This window comes from Anabrus simplex, chromosome 3 (assembly GCF_040414725.1).
Source record: "Anabrus simplex isolate iqAnaSimp1 chromosome 3, ASM4041472v1, whole genome shotgun sequence".
Taxonomy (NCBI): Eukaryota; Metazoa; Arthropoda; class Insecta; order Orthoptera; family Tettigoniidae; genus Anabrus; species Anabrus simplex.
Window position 1 is genome coordinate 436978733 of NC_090267.1, and position 19198 is coordinate 436997930.

General features: G+C 38.6%; 1 protein-coding gene across 1 annotated transcript in view; it reads right to left on the reverse strand.

The window, feature by feature from the left end:
- Positions 1-19198, reverse strand: part of HERC2 (E3 ubiquitin-protein ligase HERC2) — a 509505-nt gene that overhangs the window by 170077 nt on the left and 320230 nt on the right. The window contains exons 45-47 of the mRNA XM_068226746.1: positions 15337-15582; positions 13121-13314; positions 3413-3610 (exon numbers count right to left, since the gene is read on the reverse strand). Coding sequence (XP_068082847.1) covers positions 3413-3610; positions 13121-13314; positions 15337-15582 — 638 coding nt within the window. The remainder of the gene's footprint in view (positions 1-3412; positions 3611-13120; positions 13315-15336; positions 15583-19198) is intronic.

Consider the following 19198-nt stretch of genomic DNA (forward strand, 5'->3'; position numbering starts at 1 on the left):
AGGCCTACATCAATAGCCACGTCCGGCTCCATGGCTAAATGGTTAGCGTGCTGTCCTTAGGTCACAGGGATCCTGGGTTCAATTCCCGACAGGTCGGGAATTTTAACCATCATTGGTTAATTTCGCTGGCACGGGGGCTGGGTGTGTGTGTTGTCTTCATTATCATTTTGTCCTCATCACGACGCGCAGGTCGCCTACGAGAGTCAAATCGAAAGACCTGCACCTGGCGAGCCAAACATGTCCTCGGACACTCCCGGCACTAAAAGCCATACGTCATTTCATTTCATCGCTAGCCACGGCGACCGGTCGTACAATGCCTATGCGTAACGTCACTGGATCTTGGAAAAGAGTGAAGAGAGAATGACATTCTAATATCCTCTACAAAAACGCTTCTCAAATCTGCAGAATGGCATCAAAACATGCGAGCCTTCGAATTCTTAGAAAGTCCATGGCTATCAGTAGCAGTGTTATAACGCGTCTGCTGTACCTGACGCTTAGTAAAATTAAGTTTTATAGACAGCAGGAATATTTTCGTGATGGATCGTCGTATTGTAAAGATACGTGGAACAGGTATTGCCGGAAAATTTTCAACGGGTTCTCGTTGATGTTATGATGCTAATTTTAAGTTAATGGCTATTAAACACTCTCAGAAATGTATAATAATTGTGCAGCCGCAAGAAAATACGGTATAAGCCTAATTAAAGCCCATATTCGGCGTTACCGTGAAAGACAAAGCTTAAAAATGCGTACCGGCACTGCACAAAGAATGCATTCAGTGGCCCGCAACAAGGACGCTTTAAAGAAGTTGAAGATGAAATTGTGAGGTACTGTACATGCACAAAAATGCATGGGCGGAATTGCCATACCGCGGCGCAATAAACTCGTTTGTTGACTTTCAAAGTCCGCGATTAAGACCTATACATTGCTAGCCGCTGAAGTTGGCCGAATCTGGCAAGCAAGACGTGCGTGTAGCGGCAGCCAGTTATATCTGACGCTGAGGGAAAGTACCGGTAACAGTTTTATAGTAAGCAAGAATATTTTCCTGGTGGATCGTCGTATTGTAGACACACGTGGAATGTGTATTGCCGGCAAATTTTCAATGAGTTCCCTTCGATATTATGATGCCAATTTTAAGTTAATGGTCATTAAACTCGCTGAAATAAAGCATAATTATACAGCCACAAAAAATACGGCATAACTAAAGCCAATGTTCGGCGTCTACAGTCTAAATATGCATACTGTATAAAAAAAGACATTCATATGATTTTACAAAGCACTTTCTAAGCCTGATAAATTTTTTTTGAAGGAAAGAATGGGAGTCGTCTTGGATTCGGAGAAATACGGTAATATATATTTTTCAGAATGAAATTATACCCACACTTTCACGTAGTATCGGATTTCGAAAAACAACAAACAAGTAAGCCGCAGTGTGGATATTATCCGCAAAAACTCAAATTTTGAACAAAGTAATTGCCATTTCATACTGAATTTAATGTGTATGGGTTTTCCCGACTTTTACAAAAAATCGGATATAACGACAATCCGCTATAGCGAGTAAATTTTTCACTATTGTGAATTCTCACTATAACAGACTTCTACTGTATATATATATATATATATATATTTTTTTTTTTTTTTTAATCTCCCACTGTAATTTGGTCACCTGTGTACAGTTTGTAGTAAGTTTATGGAAATATTGTACCATCTAAATTAGGCCTACATCGGCTTTTAAAGGTTCTAAAATATGGTTTTGAATGTAAGCATTGATTCTCAAAAGTTTCCAAATGCATTATGTTCAATTCTGTGTATCACTAATCACAAGCAAATTGGCAAGAGAAAAAATATAATCAAAACTCCAGAAATTTCCATTATTCATGGCCTTGAGCTCGGCTGGAAGTGTGCTCGCTGCACAAGCCAGTAATAGTGCCCTGAGGGAAGTGCCGAAAACCTGTTTGGTATTATTATAATTATTAGCGTATGGTAATGTACACAAAACAATTACAAAGAATAAATATACAGCACAAAATATTATATACATAATTACAAGATAAACACATAACATTGAAAACAATCGTGCAAGCAAAAGGGTTCAAAGAGTTAGATCCAAGTTCTCTAGCCATTGTATGGCCTCAGAAGAAGCCACCACAAAGTCCTGGCTGGATCCAGCGAATGCCCTTCCAATGCATTCGGTGACAATATGGTTGATGGTCTGCTTAACTGCACCACAGTCACAGGCTGGAGATGATCTCATACCCCATTTAAACAACATTGATCCACATCTCCCGTGGTTAGTACGTACTCTATTACCTGTTTGGTAATAAAATCAAAGAAAGTAAAAAATAAACATCTAACCCTGGACATAATGTAGATGTTTTACAAGTACGAACATTTGATAAAACTCACTCCATCTTCAAGTAGAGCTGTTAAAATGTGCTGTCCTCTTCCAACTGTTGTGGGCACTCTCTGCTTTATGATTTCCGAGGATTCCCTAAACTATACCAGCCGAATGCAATGCTAAGTTTGCCGCTGATTGCTTTTCCAGTACTTACTGTAATTATTGTAGTGCCAGGACGTTAACGCCAAGATCCATAGGTGTGCCATAGCTGTCTTTCATGAGATACCATTTCTTGAAAAACGCTTGATCAAGGATTTAAAATTGATGAGACTGAAATTTATGGATGGCTGATCTGGGAAAGTTTCTTCGAGGAACAGATAATGCAGGATTTTTAAGACATTATTTGATCAGGATGCTCATGGGATCACATGATTTGAGCAAATAATATGGGAAAACGTAGTTTCTGGGAACGGACAATCGAGGTTTCACTGCATATGTGTTAAGCTGTGAACTAATTCATGTAACTACAGAAATTATTCATAACTGATGAAATAGCAATTGTTTTGCAGTAGTTTAACAAGCCATTCAGAGTGATTTTGACAGAAGAAAATACTAAAGGGCAGGAGAAGAAAGATCAGAGATCACATAAGAAAAGAAACAGGCAGAGATGTGAGTACAATGAAAGTCCAGTAACCACTTAGAGCAGTGGCAGATGGTATTTGGAAGAATTCTAGCCTATGATAACATTAATCAGCTTAAAAATATTTTTACCTCTATAGAGATTAAATACTATGGCAGGCCAATGCAGGCACAGAAAGTAACAAAAAGGACAAAATAGGATAAACAAGAAAAGATATTACCTATTTCTTTTACTGGAAATTTAACCATTTACCATACTGGGTGGATCAAATCAACTGTGAGAGGCACTATGTTAAGGTGATAAAAGTCTATAAACTTCTAGTGAATATCTTTCATGATTTTGGAAGGCAGATGACTAACTGAGATGACAAGCACAAAAATATTCAATTACAATCATACAATAATTCTAAGTTAGAAGCTAAATATGAATGATCTTACCTCTTTAGCATCTGAGAGCAGTGGAACCACAGTATCAGAACTACGAATATTGATGGTGGACAGCTCAGTAAGAGATGAAAATGAATCCCCACCACTCACAATCACGAGTGAAGGCATGTAACTGCTATCCAAAGGGTCCACAACCATGCTCAGAGAGTGGACAAGAATACCTGGCTGAATTTCAAGTCGAATCCAATGCTGTAAAACAAGTCATCAAATAGAACATACATGGAAAAAGAATACAGCAGAATTACTGAACACATTAAAAACTTCAAGAAGAATTTCCTCATTCTATAACATGCAAATGATCTCAATTCATTTCACACTAAGTTCTCGACAAATCTAACTTTAGGGGAATGTATGTGTCTCATGTTATCAGTAAGAGTTGCAATTGTTACCTGGAAGACCTAAGGATAAGTGCATGCACTACAAGCTGCTATCTAAATATGAACACAGAATAAGAGATAGGGGAAAAAACTCAAGTCTGCCAAAATTTACTGTGATTAGGTTAACTCCAAATACCTTTTGTATAAGGGCTATTTCATTGAAACACAGGCAGAGCTGGCAACACTACAAATAACTGACAGGACAGCCAAGAGGTGGCAGCACTGCAGAGTTTGATGTTTGTATTAACAGCTAAAAACACGGTCAGTCTGAGACATGCATCCGCTAAGCAGAGGAAAAGGTTTAATGGTTATGTCCAAACGAATACAACATGGCATGATTCAATTCTTGGGCAGAGAAAGTGCTTTGACTGGGAAAACTGTCAAGAAGTGTTCTTGTACTCCATAGTAATGTATGTCAACACAATGCCAACACAACAACAGACAGTTGCCAGTATTTCCACTATATCACAAGCAAAATCTCTCCCTTTGCTGCAGCTATATCTTTGGTCTGCTGAAAATACTTTGAAGAGTAAGTGTTCCATCATTGATCAAACGGTTTCTGAAGCTGTGGAAGAGATGTTCAACCAGCAAACAACATCTTTTGTTGTGGAGGGCATAGAGAAAACTGTTCAGTGTTGGGAAAGGTGTCTGAATGGTGGAGATAATAATCTGAAGACTCCCTCAAACTATCATCTGTATGCCATCCTCTTGGTAAAGTGTATGTTGTCCAACACATGTGGTGAGGTTTCTACACACCAGCCTATGTGACAGTTGACTAACCTTTATAGTACTCTTTATTTTCATGTATTCATGAAACTAGGAAGGGTAATATGAACATATACTAAGGATAAATACAATGACAGGTGCTGCAGTAGCCAAAGGGGAGCATCAGACAGCAGAAATGATCAGTAGCTGATCATTGTATACATAATTATTGCTATTTGTTTTATGTTAAATAATTACAAACAGGCCTTGAGGTAAGATGGCATAGGATAGGGCTAGGATTAGAAAGGACAAAGCCTAGTTTCTTCTTTCAATGTTCCACATCCCAGAGTGATCGCACTGTTCATTATGCTATCGTATCTTTCTATACTGAGTTGACACAATGGAGACGCCGCCCATAGAAATTACAAGTGCATTATTTGATTGCTGCCAATGGAGCACTGAGAATCTGCAAGCTCATGTTCTCATTGGGACTAACAATAAAAGCTACAGTTTTAGTGAGCTGTGACTTCAACAAAATACTGTTGAATGCTTCTAGTACACAAAACAGCTCTTCTTTCAATGCATTCCTACATTATCTGTGGCTGTGTCATCGATCACTCTCAGCTGGGAAATGAGCAGGGAAGTACGTATGTGCAGACAGGCAGAGAGTGCGTTCATTTGAGAGGCAGGCTTATTTGTGACATTCTTGTGAATATTTAGCATATCCAGTTCAAGTGTACGGAATTTAGACGATGTATCGATATTAGATGTTCTTATGGAGAACTCGGGTTCTGAAATTGAGGACAAGGGTGATAATTACATACCAAGTGAACATGATCATTCTGACACTTCAAGTGAGTAAACTTAGATAATGTGCTGATTTTTTTCTTTTTTCATAAATTGTAGAACTTGATTATCTTCATAAATTTATACAAAAATTGCTGTATTATTAGGATAATTCCAACTAATGTTTTTGCAGAAGAAAGTATGATACTTTAAAATATTCCAAATGTTTTTACAATCATTGCTTTCTCTGGCCTTGAAAAAATGTTAAATAAGAAACCTATGATTTCTTGAGGGTAGCACATTCAAATATAGCCATCTCCAGTGTGTTTAATACATACATGTTTTATAGAATACAACGACAAACCTAGTACATTATGGTTAAAATATCATATTGATCAAAAGCAAATTCTGATTTCCTACAGATGAACATATATTAAAATTAGTTATATATATTTTTGGGCTATTAGCTTTACGTCGCACTGATACAGATAGGCCTTACGGCGACGATGGGATAGGAAAGGCCTAGGAATGGGAAGGAAGCTTCCGTGGCCTTAATTAAGGTACATCCCCAGCATTTGCCTGGTGTAAAAATGGTTTTCCATCTTCAGGGCTGCTGACAGTGGGGTTCGAATCCACTATCTCCTGGATGCGAGCTCACAGCTGCGCGCCCCTAACCGCACGGCCAACGTGGTAATGTATTGTAGACAATACAGTTGGCAGCTAGGTTTCGAGATTGCACTCAACCTATACAAATCGATATGAATGGCAGCTTGGATTGGCTGGACTGGATCAAGACTGAATGCATACAATCATACTTCACAAATTCAAAAACTCCACATAATAATAATAATAATAATAATAATAATAATAATAATAATAATAATAATAATAATAATAATAATAATAATAATAATAATAATAATAATAATAATAATAATAATAATAATGTCCTAGGAGTCAACCTAGGAGGGGTCTTCACAGCCCTGGCAAATGGGAGTGAAATGCGTCGTTGCGACCATCTGCAACAATAAAATATTGGATTCAGCAAGAGAATCCAACTAGCCTCTTTCACTCCAACTCCAGCACGTAACCTACAAGAGGTGCCTCTGTCCAGACGAGCAACCCAGTGGAAGGTTGGGTAACCAATCGCAGCAGGAAACTGGGTCAGTGAACCAATCAGTGCTGGGGGCTCCAAGGCTCACAACCTTGGTAGTACCTTGGTTGGTGCGAAATATCACCGACCCCAGTCTACAGTTTATCAACTGTGAAGAAAGCATGGGGGAAATTTCAGCTAAAGCTACTACCCCAGGTGGTAACCAATCCACCGTCGTCTTGTACGACGTTAGCGGGCCTTCGGATTCTGGGGAGCCTGAACCAACATGCTCGGAGGTATCGGAGACTCCACGAAAGATCAAACATAGAGCCAAGAATTTCTTTGCTACCTTTAATGCCAATTCTCTTCAGGAAGTAGGAAAACTGAAACAGCTCACAGATATCCTATCGGAACAGCAAATTCTGATTGCAGCAATTCAGGAAATGAGATTTACAGATGAGCACGCCTCTGAATCTGAAGGTTACAGGATCTTCAAGGGTAAACCTGGTAAACGTGTCATACAAACTGTCCCCCACCTTGGCACAGGATTTGTAGTCAACAAAATGATTCTGGACTCAATAACAAATTTCACCTCTGTGAATAGCAGAGTCTCGACTCTGTCCTTTCGAAGCACAAACAAAATGTATACTGTTGTGAACGTTCATATGCCGATCAACCAAGCGAACAAGAGAGACCCAGAGGGAACTGATAAGATTCTGGGAAGAACTTTAGGAGATTTTATCCAAGATTCCGGACAAACATACCATAATCGTGCTTGGAGATTTCAATGCCCAGGTAGGCAAAGAGAGAAAGTTCCGAAACATTGTTGGAAACTATCCTGCTCACCAGAGAACAAATCGAAATGGAGAATGGCTAATAGGGCTCTGTAAGACATTTAACCTCATAATGAAGTCTACTGCTTTTAAACACCTGCCTAAGAAACAGAAGGGGCCGATGACCCTCGATGTTAGGCCCCTTAAAACAGCAAGCATCATCAAGCAAGCAACAGAAGACCTGGAAGTCCCCAAATCACCACCTTGGTGAATTCCAGATTGATCATGTTGCGATCGCACGGAAGGCTCACAGAGAAATTCAGAATGTTGAAGTTCTAAGACAAGCAAAACTGGACTCAGAACTATCTATCCAAGATAAAAATCAAACTGCTCCCAAGAAACACAAGGAGAGTTCGAGCCAAAAGGATTGAAAGATTTGATAGAGAAAAACTAGGATCTAAACATGAGTTCACTCAGAAACTACAATCGGTGGATGCAGAGAACTGGGAACAACTGCGCGAGGCCCTGGTCAAAACAGCTAAAGAGATAGTTCAGTTTACTAAGCCCAGGAAGCATGCTTGGTGGAACAGTGAATGCGATGCAGCGATAAGGCAAGGACAGTTCGCCTGGCAGAAATGGAACTCGCTAAAGAACCAAGTCAACTGGACAAACTTCTTGAACGAGAGAAAGTGGGTGCAGCAAAAACCATCCACAGCGTTAAACGTGCTTTTGATAAACACCAGCTGGCTCAAATTGAGTAGGATTTCAAGAACAATAATACACGCGACTTTTATAAAACATTTAAAAGCAACTTGAGAAAATACGATCCACCGAGCCTACAGTTCAGAGATTCCAATGGAAACCTAGCCCATAACGACAAGGAAAACTGCCGGATCCTTGCAAAATACTTCGAATCCCTTCTTAACTGTGAGGCCCTAATGTCCAGATTCACATTTGAAGATAAAACAACAGTCCACCGAGATTCAGCTCCACCTACGAAAGAGGAAGTCAGACAGATTATCCAATCCTTGAAGAATAATAAAGCGCCGGGTGAAGATTTGATAATAGCTGAATTGTGGAAGTTTGCTAGTGACAATGCAGTGGAGAAATTAATGGACATCATACATTAAATCTGGAATACTGAAAGACTTCCAAGTGACTGGACATCTGCCCTAATCCACCCACTTCATAAGAAAGGCGACAAGTCGGATGTTAACAACTATCACGGCATCTCCCTCCTACTTATAACCTACAAAATTCTCTCCAAAGCTCTTCAAATCAGGGCAGAAGAACATCTAGATCCAGAGCTGGGTGATTACCAAGGAGGTTTCAGGAAAGGACGGTCATGTGTGGAGCAGATTATGAATCTGAAATCTGTCCTTTCATATCTTAAACTAAGGAGCAAGCCTTTTGTAGTAATGTTCATCGACTTTAAGAAGGCCTATAATTCAATTGATAGAACTACCCTACTTCAGATCTTAAAGGAATTTGGTTTGGATGGTAAAAAAAGAGTGATCTTCCAACAGACTCTCACCAACACCATCTCAAAAGTGAAGTTTAGAGGAGAGATTTCAGAGGCCTTTGAAATACAGACAGGAGTTAGGCAAGGAGATGGTCTCTCACCTCTGTTGTTCAACTGCGTTCTTGAGAAAGTGATCCATGAATGGCGCAGAGAAATGAGCTATGAAGGAGTCGAAAGCCGAGTCAGACTAGGCCACAAGAACAAGAACCTTTCAATTGACTGTCTAGCATTTGCAGACGATCTCGCGGTTTTCGCTGATTCCTTGGATGTGGCTACAAAGCAGACCAACCAGCTTCAAACACAAGCTGCAAAGGCGGGCCTCCAAATCTCTTTTGAGAAAACAAAATTCATTACAAACATCAAACTGGTGCCAAGTGAGCTAGAAGGGACTCATGGAAAAGTCAAGCGAGTTGAAAAATTTAAGTATCTTGGTGAATGGATAGAACCTAAGTTGTCCGAAAAAGAAGCCTTTTCTTCACGCATGAATAAAATGGAAATAGCTTACCATCTGACTAAAAATGTCTATAACACAAGATCTATATCTCTGAATGCAAAAATCAAACACTATTGCACTGTTATCCAGCCAGAGGCTCTATATGCAGCGGAATGTCTCGCCATGAACAAAAAAGGCATGATGGAGAAATTGGAGGCCAAGGAAAGAAAGATTTTGAGAAAAATCTTAGGTCCAGTCAAAGACAACGGCAAGTTTAGGAGACAGCACAACCAGGAGTTGTACTCGCATGTGGAGAAAATAACCAATGTGATGCGAAAAAGGAGGATTACTTTTTATGGACACATGGCCCGAATGAATTCAACACGGTTAACCAACCGCATTTTCACTTTCCTCCGAGAGAAAAAGGCAAAGGGCGCATGGTTCAGTGAGGTACAGAAAGATCTGCAGGAGATTGGGATCTCATTTGAAGATATCCAGGAGCGTGTCCCAAAAGAAAAAACTCCAAGAACATCAGAGTTTCCTACCAAAGCCGAAGATGAAAACTGGAAAGGCATGGACGGAAGAGCGAAAGGACCAACACAGTATACGAATGAAGGAATACTGGACCAACATTAAAGCTAAAGGGAAACAGTTGAAATGACGTGGTCCTTAGTTGGCCAAAACGAAACAAGAATAACAACAACAACAATGAGCACTCGAATGAGTATTAAGTGAATTTCACACTTTTCTGCATTCAGTGTTTTTTGTCTGTTTTTACATTTTACGAGGTAGCGACTATCACACACGTCATTACATAGTAAACAAACACACTTATCCGTTGGGTTGTGGAATTTTGTCTATATGCACATTTCGCTGTGGAAGCCATGTATAGCGATTAGAAAACTGAGAACGCAATTATAGGCCTTGCAATTTCCCAACAACACAGAATATTCAATAGTAAGCAGAACAAAACATTGAAAATTCGATTGATCAATCGATCGATCATAGTCACTACTGCTTGCTATAGATTATCCATATAGCTATTGATGCTATTGGTTACTTCACATTCGAGATCACACTTGGTTTTTTTAATGTTTATTCAGTTTTCTTTACAATTTATTCCTGGCATAAAAGACATACCCTAGATTAATGTTATAAAAACTGAAAAATGTGCTTCTATAAACGGATAAATACGGTATGTCCATTTTATCTAGCAGACGAATGAATTTCCAGGTTTTTTTCTGAATTCCCTGACATTTCCCAGTTTTCCCGTCATTTATCGAATTCCCCGACATTTCCCGATTTCCCCGGTTTTCCATACGGGTGGACACCCTGACTTAAATCTTTATCCTGTGACTGTATATAGTGTCTTAACATGGTGTTTATTTTATATTTAGTGTTAATGTATTCTTTAAACGTTAAACATTATTTCAAAAGACTGAGAGTGCCTAACCACATGATAATTATTTTAATAGGTGCCAACGCCAGATATCTTACAAATTATTTCAAAGACTTTTTCAAGAACTCCACTAAATCTTGTTTACCTGTCAGTACAGGACCGTTACATTGTATTTTTAACTCATACTACTATTTTAGTTATATGATGGTTTGATATGAATGTATTGGGATCCCGATGACAATTGATTTTGAGGCTGAGAGATAGGCTGATGGTACCCACAACAAGGGTGAAAGATGTCCCAATTTAAGTGTCATGCTTAAGTTATAAACATTCTCATGAATGTATTGTATTGAACAGGTTGACCACTCAATAAACTTAATTGTTTCAAATTTATATACAATTTTCCGTATGGACCAACCATGAAGTTTATTAGATGCAATGATAGATATGCCGTTTCTCACAAAATGCTGTATTTTAAAGGACGAGAAATAGCTGCTGCACATGGAATCAGTGTCTCAGATTTTAAGGTTAGCCGAGGCTGGATGATTAATTTTATCAAGAGAAATGGGCTCTCTCTTCGACGAAGAACAACATTATGCCAAAGAATACCGAATGATTTCAACCAAAAAGTAATTCATTTCCACCGCTTTGTGATTGAGAAGCGTAAAGTTAAGGAATATTTGTTCCCCCAAATATGAACACAGATCAGACGTCAATAAGTTTCGACATACCACAAAGTTGAACAATTTATATGATAGTAACATCGAGTGTTATCGTACGCAGTATGGGAAGCGAAAAACAACGATGCACTGTAATGCTTGCTGTAACAACTGATGGCAGAAAGCTTGCACCTTACATTATTCTAAAGCGAAAAACAATGCCGAAAGTAAAATTTCCACGAGGGATCCACATTCATATTCAGGAAAAAGGGTGCATGGTAACTTCACTCATACAAGATTGGATATGAATGGTTTGGGGAAATCGAGCAGGGTCTCTCCTTTGATGCCCAGCCTTTCTCGTAACGGACACTTTCCATGCCCACCTGACAGAAGATACTAAGAAGTTATTGGAAACCATGAAAACCGATTTGGCAGTGATTCCTGGTGGACTGACGTCGGTACTTCAACCCTTGGATATTTCGATAAATAAACCATTCAAGGACAATGTGCAAAAACTTTATCAGTGCTAGATGGCGGAAAGTGTGCGCACGAACCTACCCCAACAGGCAAGATTCAGAAACCACCTGTGGAACAACTTTGTGAGTGGATATTGTGCACTTGGGACATGATTTCTTCAAAGGTGATTGAAAAGAGCTTCAAGAAAACAGGAAATTGAATTCTTTAGACAGGAAATTGAATTCTTTAGACAGGATTGAAGATGATTTCTTATGGAGAGATGTGTGCAGGAATCACTGACGTCGGTACTTCAACCATTTTTGTTGTGTATTTAACATCTCTTCAACACGTACTACATGTACGTAACACGACCTAATACGTTGAAAGTCTGTCTAGATTGGAACTCTTTAATTCACTGGGTTTTTTGTTTCTTTTTTTGCTAGTTGCTTTACGTCGCACCGACACAGATAGGTCTTATGGCGACGATGGGATAGAAAAGGCCTAGGAGTTGGAAGGAAGCGGCCGTGGCCTTAATTAAGGTACAGCCCCAGCATTTTCCTGATGTGAAAATGGGAAACCACGGAAAACCATCTTCAGGGCTGCCGACAGAGGCATTCGAACCCACTATCTCCCGGATGCAAGCTCACAGCCGGGTATCCCTAACCGCACGGCCAACTCGCCCAGTAAATTCACTGTTAGTTTTCAAGCATTGCAGCAACTTTTCAGCTCATAAATACATTTTCAAGATGATTCATTTTTTAAAAAAGATTGTCATGTTTGAAGAATCTACAGATGTCCATTTAACTGGATGAAATTTGCCATTCTGTAGTCGATAATGTTTATTATTCAGTTTCTGAGTTTTAAAATGTACTATAATGCAGCAGCAAATGCTGCTCAGTTTTCTCTAACAACAGGCTGCCCAGTAGATAAAGCATTTCAAACATACATGTTTTCTACTTAAGATGGTACGGGAAAGGTAAATTGTTATACAAATTGTTTCTCAGAATGGTACTTGAACCCTTACAGCCTCAAAGGCCACCATGTTCCTAAATTTGTCATCCCATCCGAGCAGCTTACCAAATCTGGTTGTTAGAGTGCCTCTGGCTCTAACTATAAGACCCACTACTTCTATACCGTTTAACTTATTTTCTTTTATAGTATGGAATTGTGGCTTTGTAGGCATTGTAGCTTTCTTTATGAACATCCACTGATTGGATCTCAGAAGCCTCAAGTAATAACAGTAAGGTCAATTATAAATTCATGAGTGCAGCCTGTTCAATTGACTGGAATATCTTTCTTCAGTTGGAAGACATATCTACAACCTATATTTTACGCATACATTTCACATTTATTCTGATGGTATTTTACTTAAAATCTATTTTAATGCTTATCCCTTTCCAAAATTTAAAAAGGAAACATCAAAAAACATGTAAATAAGTAAAAAATAAACATGTAGTATGGTTATGAATATCTTAATTATATGTTGTGTATCGTACCTTCCCTTGAGAACCACAACTCTGCCAATAATTACCAGAGCCATCAACAAGACGATGAGCCCAAGTTTCCCTCGACGAAACATTTAGGGTTTTTATACATTTTGACCAATCTTCTATAAGGCCAGAATTCACAGCAAGTGCCATATCTTGCCTAAAATAACGACCAGGTTTGCCAGCAAACACTGCTGCACTTCCTGAAATTATAGAAATAATTTTCAATGTTAAACAATGCAAGGTAACAATTCAAATTTTACGATAATACAGTGAAGAATGGACATATCAAAACAAGGAGTATGATCTTTCATCATCATCATTATTGCAAGTGATAAAATACGGGAAAGGATATTAGAGCCAAGAAAGTAATGAGAAGACAAGTTGCAAGAGGAACAATATGGCTTTAGAAGTGGAAGATCGTCAAAGGACCCCATCTTCAGCATGAGGCAATTAATGGAAAAGACTTGAGAATATGGAAAGTATCTGGTCATGACATTCATAGATCTAACAAAGGCATATGATAGTGGTCCCAGGAAGAAGGTTTGGGAAACCATGGTCAAAAAGAGACATAGTACACAAACTGTAGAAAAGCTGCAAGCAATGTACCATGACTGTGGCAGCAGTGTACAGACTCTGGTTGGAAAGATGGAATGGTTTAAGAAATGAAACTGGACTAAGATACGGGAATGTGTTGTTACCTCCTTTGTTTATAATGGTTATGGATGAAATTGTAAAGGAGACAAAAGAAGCACATGGGAATAGGGAAATAAAGTTACTATTTGCAGACAATATTGTGGTCTGGGGAATGAACAGCAAAGAAGTACAAGAACAACTTGATACACTGAATAACATTGAAAAGTATGGTATGAAAATTAGTGCAGAAAAAATAAAGGAATACTATGGTGATATCAAGAGGAGAAAGACAAGGGAAAAGTGACGTGAAAATTGGTGGTCAAAGTGTTGAAACCGTTGACAGTTTCAAATACCTAGGGAGCTAATTTATGCAGAATACAAGGCTAGGCATGGAGATTAATAAGAGGGTGCAACACAGCAATGCATTCTACCAGAGTGTAGCAAACCTTGTCTGGAGTAAGTAGTACCAAGGAAATGTCGAGAGAAAATGTAATCATCATTTTCCAACTCCAGTCTCCTGGATGTGGTGTACAAGCGCTTGCCATCTCTTCCTGTCTGCGTACATCTTCTGTTCCAGGTCATTTTCCTATTTGAGACCTCTCTTCTCAACATCTGATTTCACTGTGTCTATCCAGTGTTTCCTTGGCTTCCACTTGGTCTCTTTCCTTGGACAGTAAAGTCAAAGTATTGTCTGGCGGGTCTCTCGCTCTTCAATCTCACAATGTGCCTATACCACTGAAGTCTACGCTTCTTTATTACACTGGTAATAGGGACCTCAATGCCACCTACCTTCCTGTTTACTTCATTCATGATTTTGTCCTTTCAAGTTCAAATCAATCTCAATTCTCTTGCTTGAATTCTGTTGTAGTCATTGTTTACATGCCTCTATACCATAAGTGAGAAACGCTACCAAGTAGGTGTGGTACAGGATTGTTCTTGCTTTTTGTTGTATTTTGCAGTCCCAGAGTAGATTTCTAATTTGACTGTCAAAGTCTGATGCTTTCTGTGTTCTGCTTGACAGTGTTCTCTTTGTAGATTGTGCTTCCGAGGTACTGGAAGTGAGAAACTGATTCTAATTTTTTCTCCTTCCAAAAAGAGGTTTGAATTTGTTCTTTTCCTGTTGACTAATGCTGCTGAGACCTGGACAATGACAAGTAGGGAGGAGAGTAGAATTCAGGCCAGTGAAATGAAATACCTAAGACATATGATAGGAAAGACAACAAAATATGAAATGAGAAAGGAGGTTGGAATGGAAAACCTAAATGAGAGAACTGATAGGAGTAAACTAAGATGGTTTGGACATGTAAAGAGGATGAAGGAGAAAAGAAATACCAAAACAGATGATGGAGATGAACTTCGAGGGAACGGGAACGAGAGGGAGACCTACAACAAGGTTTATCCATCCAATAGAGAGTAGTGCAGGAAGAAGAAGTAGCCTGGACTGGGACAAAATGATGGAAGAGGAATGGTGGAAGGAGAGAAGAAGGTGGAGAAGTGCCACAAATGTCCCAACCCAGCAGGATCTGGATAAGGGGAAAGGAGGAGGATGATGATATTAGTAAGGAAGTCTAAATAGCATGTATACCAACCAGGCTCCACAAGACGGTTGAAGCTATGCTTATGTAATTTCTTGGTGTAGAAGCAGTTCTCACAGTAGTTGAAATCATCACATGTTTTACATTTGAACCTTGGTCCAGTAATAGGATACATTTGACATCCATCACAACTAACACCCTGATGACAGCATGGGACTAGTTCCATCTCTGTTACCACACCAGTCCAATTGCTTTGCTGGGGAAAATCCACGCTCAAGTCACGGCCATTACTGCTGATACCTGCAGAAATACACGAAGAAATAATCTCATGAGAAATGAAAATCCACAGCCCATTTCCAGCCATTCAACCAGGTCAGGAATGAAATTAATGAAGCCCCCATCTAGCGTCAAGGATGGGAATTGTGCCGGCTACTGAAGCCTGCAACTCTTCTAGGGAAATGATTAATGACCGACATATCAAATGAAATGACAATGTAGAGTGTTGCTGGGATGAAAGATGACAAGGAAAGCTGGAGTACCCGGAGAAAAACCTGCCCCACCTCCGCTCTGTCTGGCACGAATCTCACATTGAGTGACCGGGATTTGAACCACAGAACCCAGTGGTGAGAGGCCGTCGCATTGCCACCTGAGCAACAGAGGCTCTAATTTCCTAAGAATATAAATATAATCCAATAAGAATTCAGCTAAAGATTTTGATGTATTTAGGGATTAAATTTAAACTCCCTTCTTTCCTGGGCTAGTTTGGATGCCATTAAACTAAAACAACTCAACCTGGCAAATGAGTTACATAATTTGATCTCTCTGCTACATAATCAAGAAAGGAAACTCACAAAACTGGAACCTATTAAAGTAATTTTCGAACAGTTTCTATTTAACTGCCAAAAGCACTACTCTCTTGGTGAAAACTTGACAACTGATGAAATGGTGGTTAGTTTCAGCGGGAGATGTTCGTTTCACCAATACAATCCCAAAAAGCAGCTGGGTATGGGATAAAATATTCCCTGGCTGATGCTAGAGTTTGTTATACCTTCAATTTGGAAGTATATGCAGTGTCCAACCAGACGGTCCTTATTTTCTAAGCTATAATCCAGTCAATGTTGTCAAAAGATTAGTGGAACCCGTGAAGAACAATGGAAGAAACATCACAATAGACAACTGATTCTCGGACTACAATCTGATGGTTGACCTAAAAAAGATGAAACTGTCCATGGGGTGGGGACAAACAGAAGAACAAACAGCAGATTCCCCACGAGTTCAGGAAGAGTATAAAAGAACCACGAGAATAGAACTATAGTTTCCTACTGTACAAAGGACTGAAGTGTAATTCTGCTGTTCTATCTTCAAGACGACGACAACGACAAATGGAAGATAGGAAACTTAAAAGGGTCCACCTTTTCAATACAAAATTGTTATAGTTTATTACAACATATATTTACATTTGGAACTAGTTTCGACACTGTTTGGCGTCATCTTCAGCCAAAATGTGGGAAATAGGCTAGCATGTAGACATTTATATTACACAAGGCGTTATATTAAACAATACACATTTTGCACGGAGATAAAAACAGGGACAAATATAGAATCGTTGAGAAAGCAAAAGTTATACATATTAAAAATAACCTTAACCACACATCTTGCAGTGCGAAAATATTTGCCTTGAATGATTCATGAATACAAAACGCACGCGTACACACTTCTGAAGAGCCAGCAGGCAGGAAAAAGTAAGGTGAAACCTTAGGAGTTCTTCTGAGAAGAGTTCATCATTTTCTTTATGTTCGGACTAACTAATGAAGTCTCCCTTGAGTTCCTGATAAACATACACAACAGGAAAAACTCCTTCACTCTCAACAATAGCTATAAAGACCAACGGTAAATTGTATTTTAAATACTGTGCAGAGACGTGAAAGCATGATCTTGAACATGATATAACTTCTTCATTTAACCCAATTTTTTACACAAGGTGTTACATTCAACAATACACATCTTATGAGGAGATAAAAACAGGGACGAATATAGAAACAAATGAATCGTTGAGAAAGCAAAAGTTATACATATTAAAAATAACCTTAACCACACATCTTGCAGAGCGAAAATATTTGCTTGTTTTGTTTTTACGGCTTTTACTTGTTTTTACTTTTTTTTAAACGTTTTTACTTGTTTTTACGGCTGACGATGACCTGGACTAAGGTCGAAACCAGTCCCATTTAAATAAGAATGTAATTACTACATTTCTTTCTTTTATGTATTGAATTGGTTGAACTTCAATTATTTAATTTTTAATGGAATCATTCAAGGCGAATATTTTCGCACTACAATATGTGTGGTTAAGGTTATTTATAATATGTAAAACTTTTGCTTTCTCAACGATTCATTTGTTTCTATATTTGTCCCTGTTTTTATCTCCTTGCAAGATGTGTATTGTTTAATATAACGCCTTGTGTAATATAAATGTCTACATGCTAGCCTATTTCCCACATTTTGGCTGAAGATGACGCCAAACAGCGTCGAAACTAGTTCCAAATGTAAATATATGTTGTAATAAACTATAACAATTTTGTATTGAAAAGGTGGACCCTTTTAAGTTTCTTATCTTCCATTCTCAGTTCAATACGGACAAAAATGAAATTCTTAGATTTAAATGACAACGACAAAATCGACAAGACGTCGAGTGATGCAAAAAAACAGAAATTAGTAAGTTCTATAACTCAACGAAAGGAGGGGTAGATACTGCTGGCTGGATGGTTACTTGTTTTGATATTTCTCGTACCACGAAAGGTTGGCCAATGGTTACCTTTTTCATTATTATGAACATTGCTAGTATAAATAGATCATTTACATAGAAAATAGAAACAAAGTCAGAAGTTGGAGAAAGTTTTTTATGTATGTTGCCTTCAAAATTGAGCTCTGAGCAGATTTGGAGGCGAAACATGAATATGCTGGCCTACCGATGTCAATTTCTGCACGGCTGAAGAGAAGTCTTCAGAAGGAAATTCCATCCCTACTCCTCACTCGACTGCCACTAAGAAGGGACTACCATATGTGACCTGTCATTTGGAAAGGAAGAAGAGACTTACAAAATACACATACCATGTCTGTGAAGCCCACTTGTGTCTGTAGCACTGCAGAATGCACCGTCAGATTGCAATCAGATGAATAGTGACATTGAAGAATGATTTCTTGAGAAAATGGACTTCTGATTTTTGTTTCCAAAGTTCCTAAGGAGTTTGTTCCTAAGTCAATTTTTATAGTTGTAAAATGTAAGGTTGTAGGTGTAAATAAAGTTTAATTTATAGTATCTGTTTAAGTCATGAAAAATTTCCTGCCTAGTTCCTATGTATTCCAACGATGAATAACAAATGTACATGCACCTAAAGTAATTTTTAAGAGAGATCGCCGCGACAAACCTGGCCTGCTTCAGAGGCGCGACTAATGCTGGGTTAATTTCTAGTATCCTACAAGTGGTTTAATAGGACAAGTTCCAAGCTTTGGGCTGGCTGTAGATGTTGAACGGTACTTCTAACAAGACTTGCCTTTATCCGAAGGACACTGCAATACTAACATGTTTACATTTTCCAAAATTAATTTTGGACATCCCATAAGACATTAAACATTTTCCATGTATAAAGCTCAAATCCAACTCTAGTAAGTTATGTACTGTTTACAGTGCACTGCATCACAGATATGAGCTACACTAATTTTTTTGTTACTTTCATCAATATGTCTCCATCTGATCAATGACAACATGAATGTGACTGAGCATTGAGTGATGCTAGCAAAAGCATTTTTATGTAGCATATCTGTGAATAATAATGTGAAAATATAATTCATTTTATTTACAATTTGCTTTACGTCGCACCAACACAGATAGGTCTTATGACAGCGATGGGATAGGAAA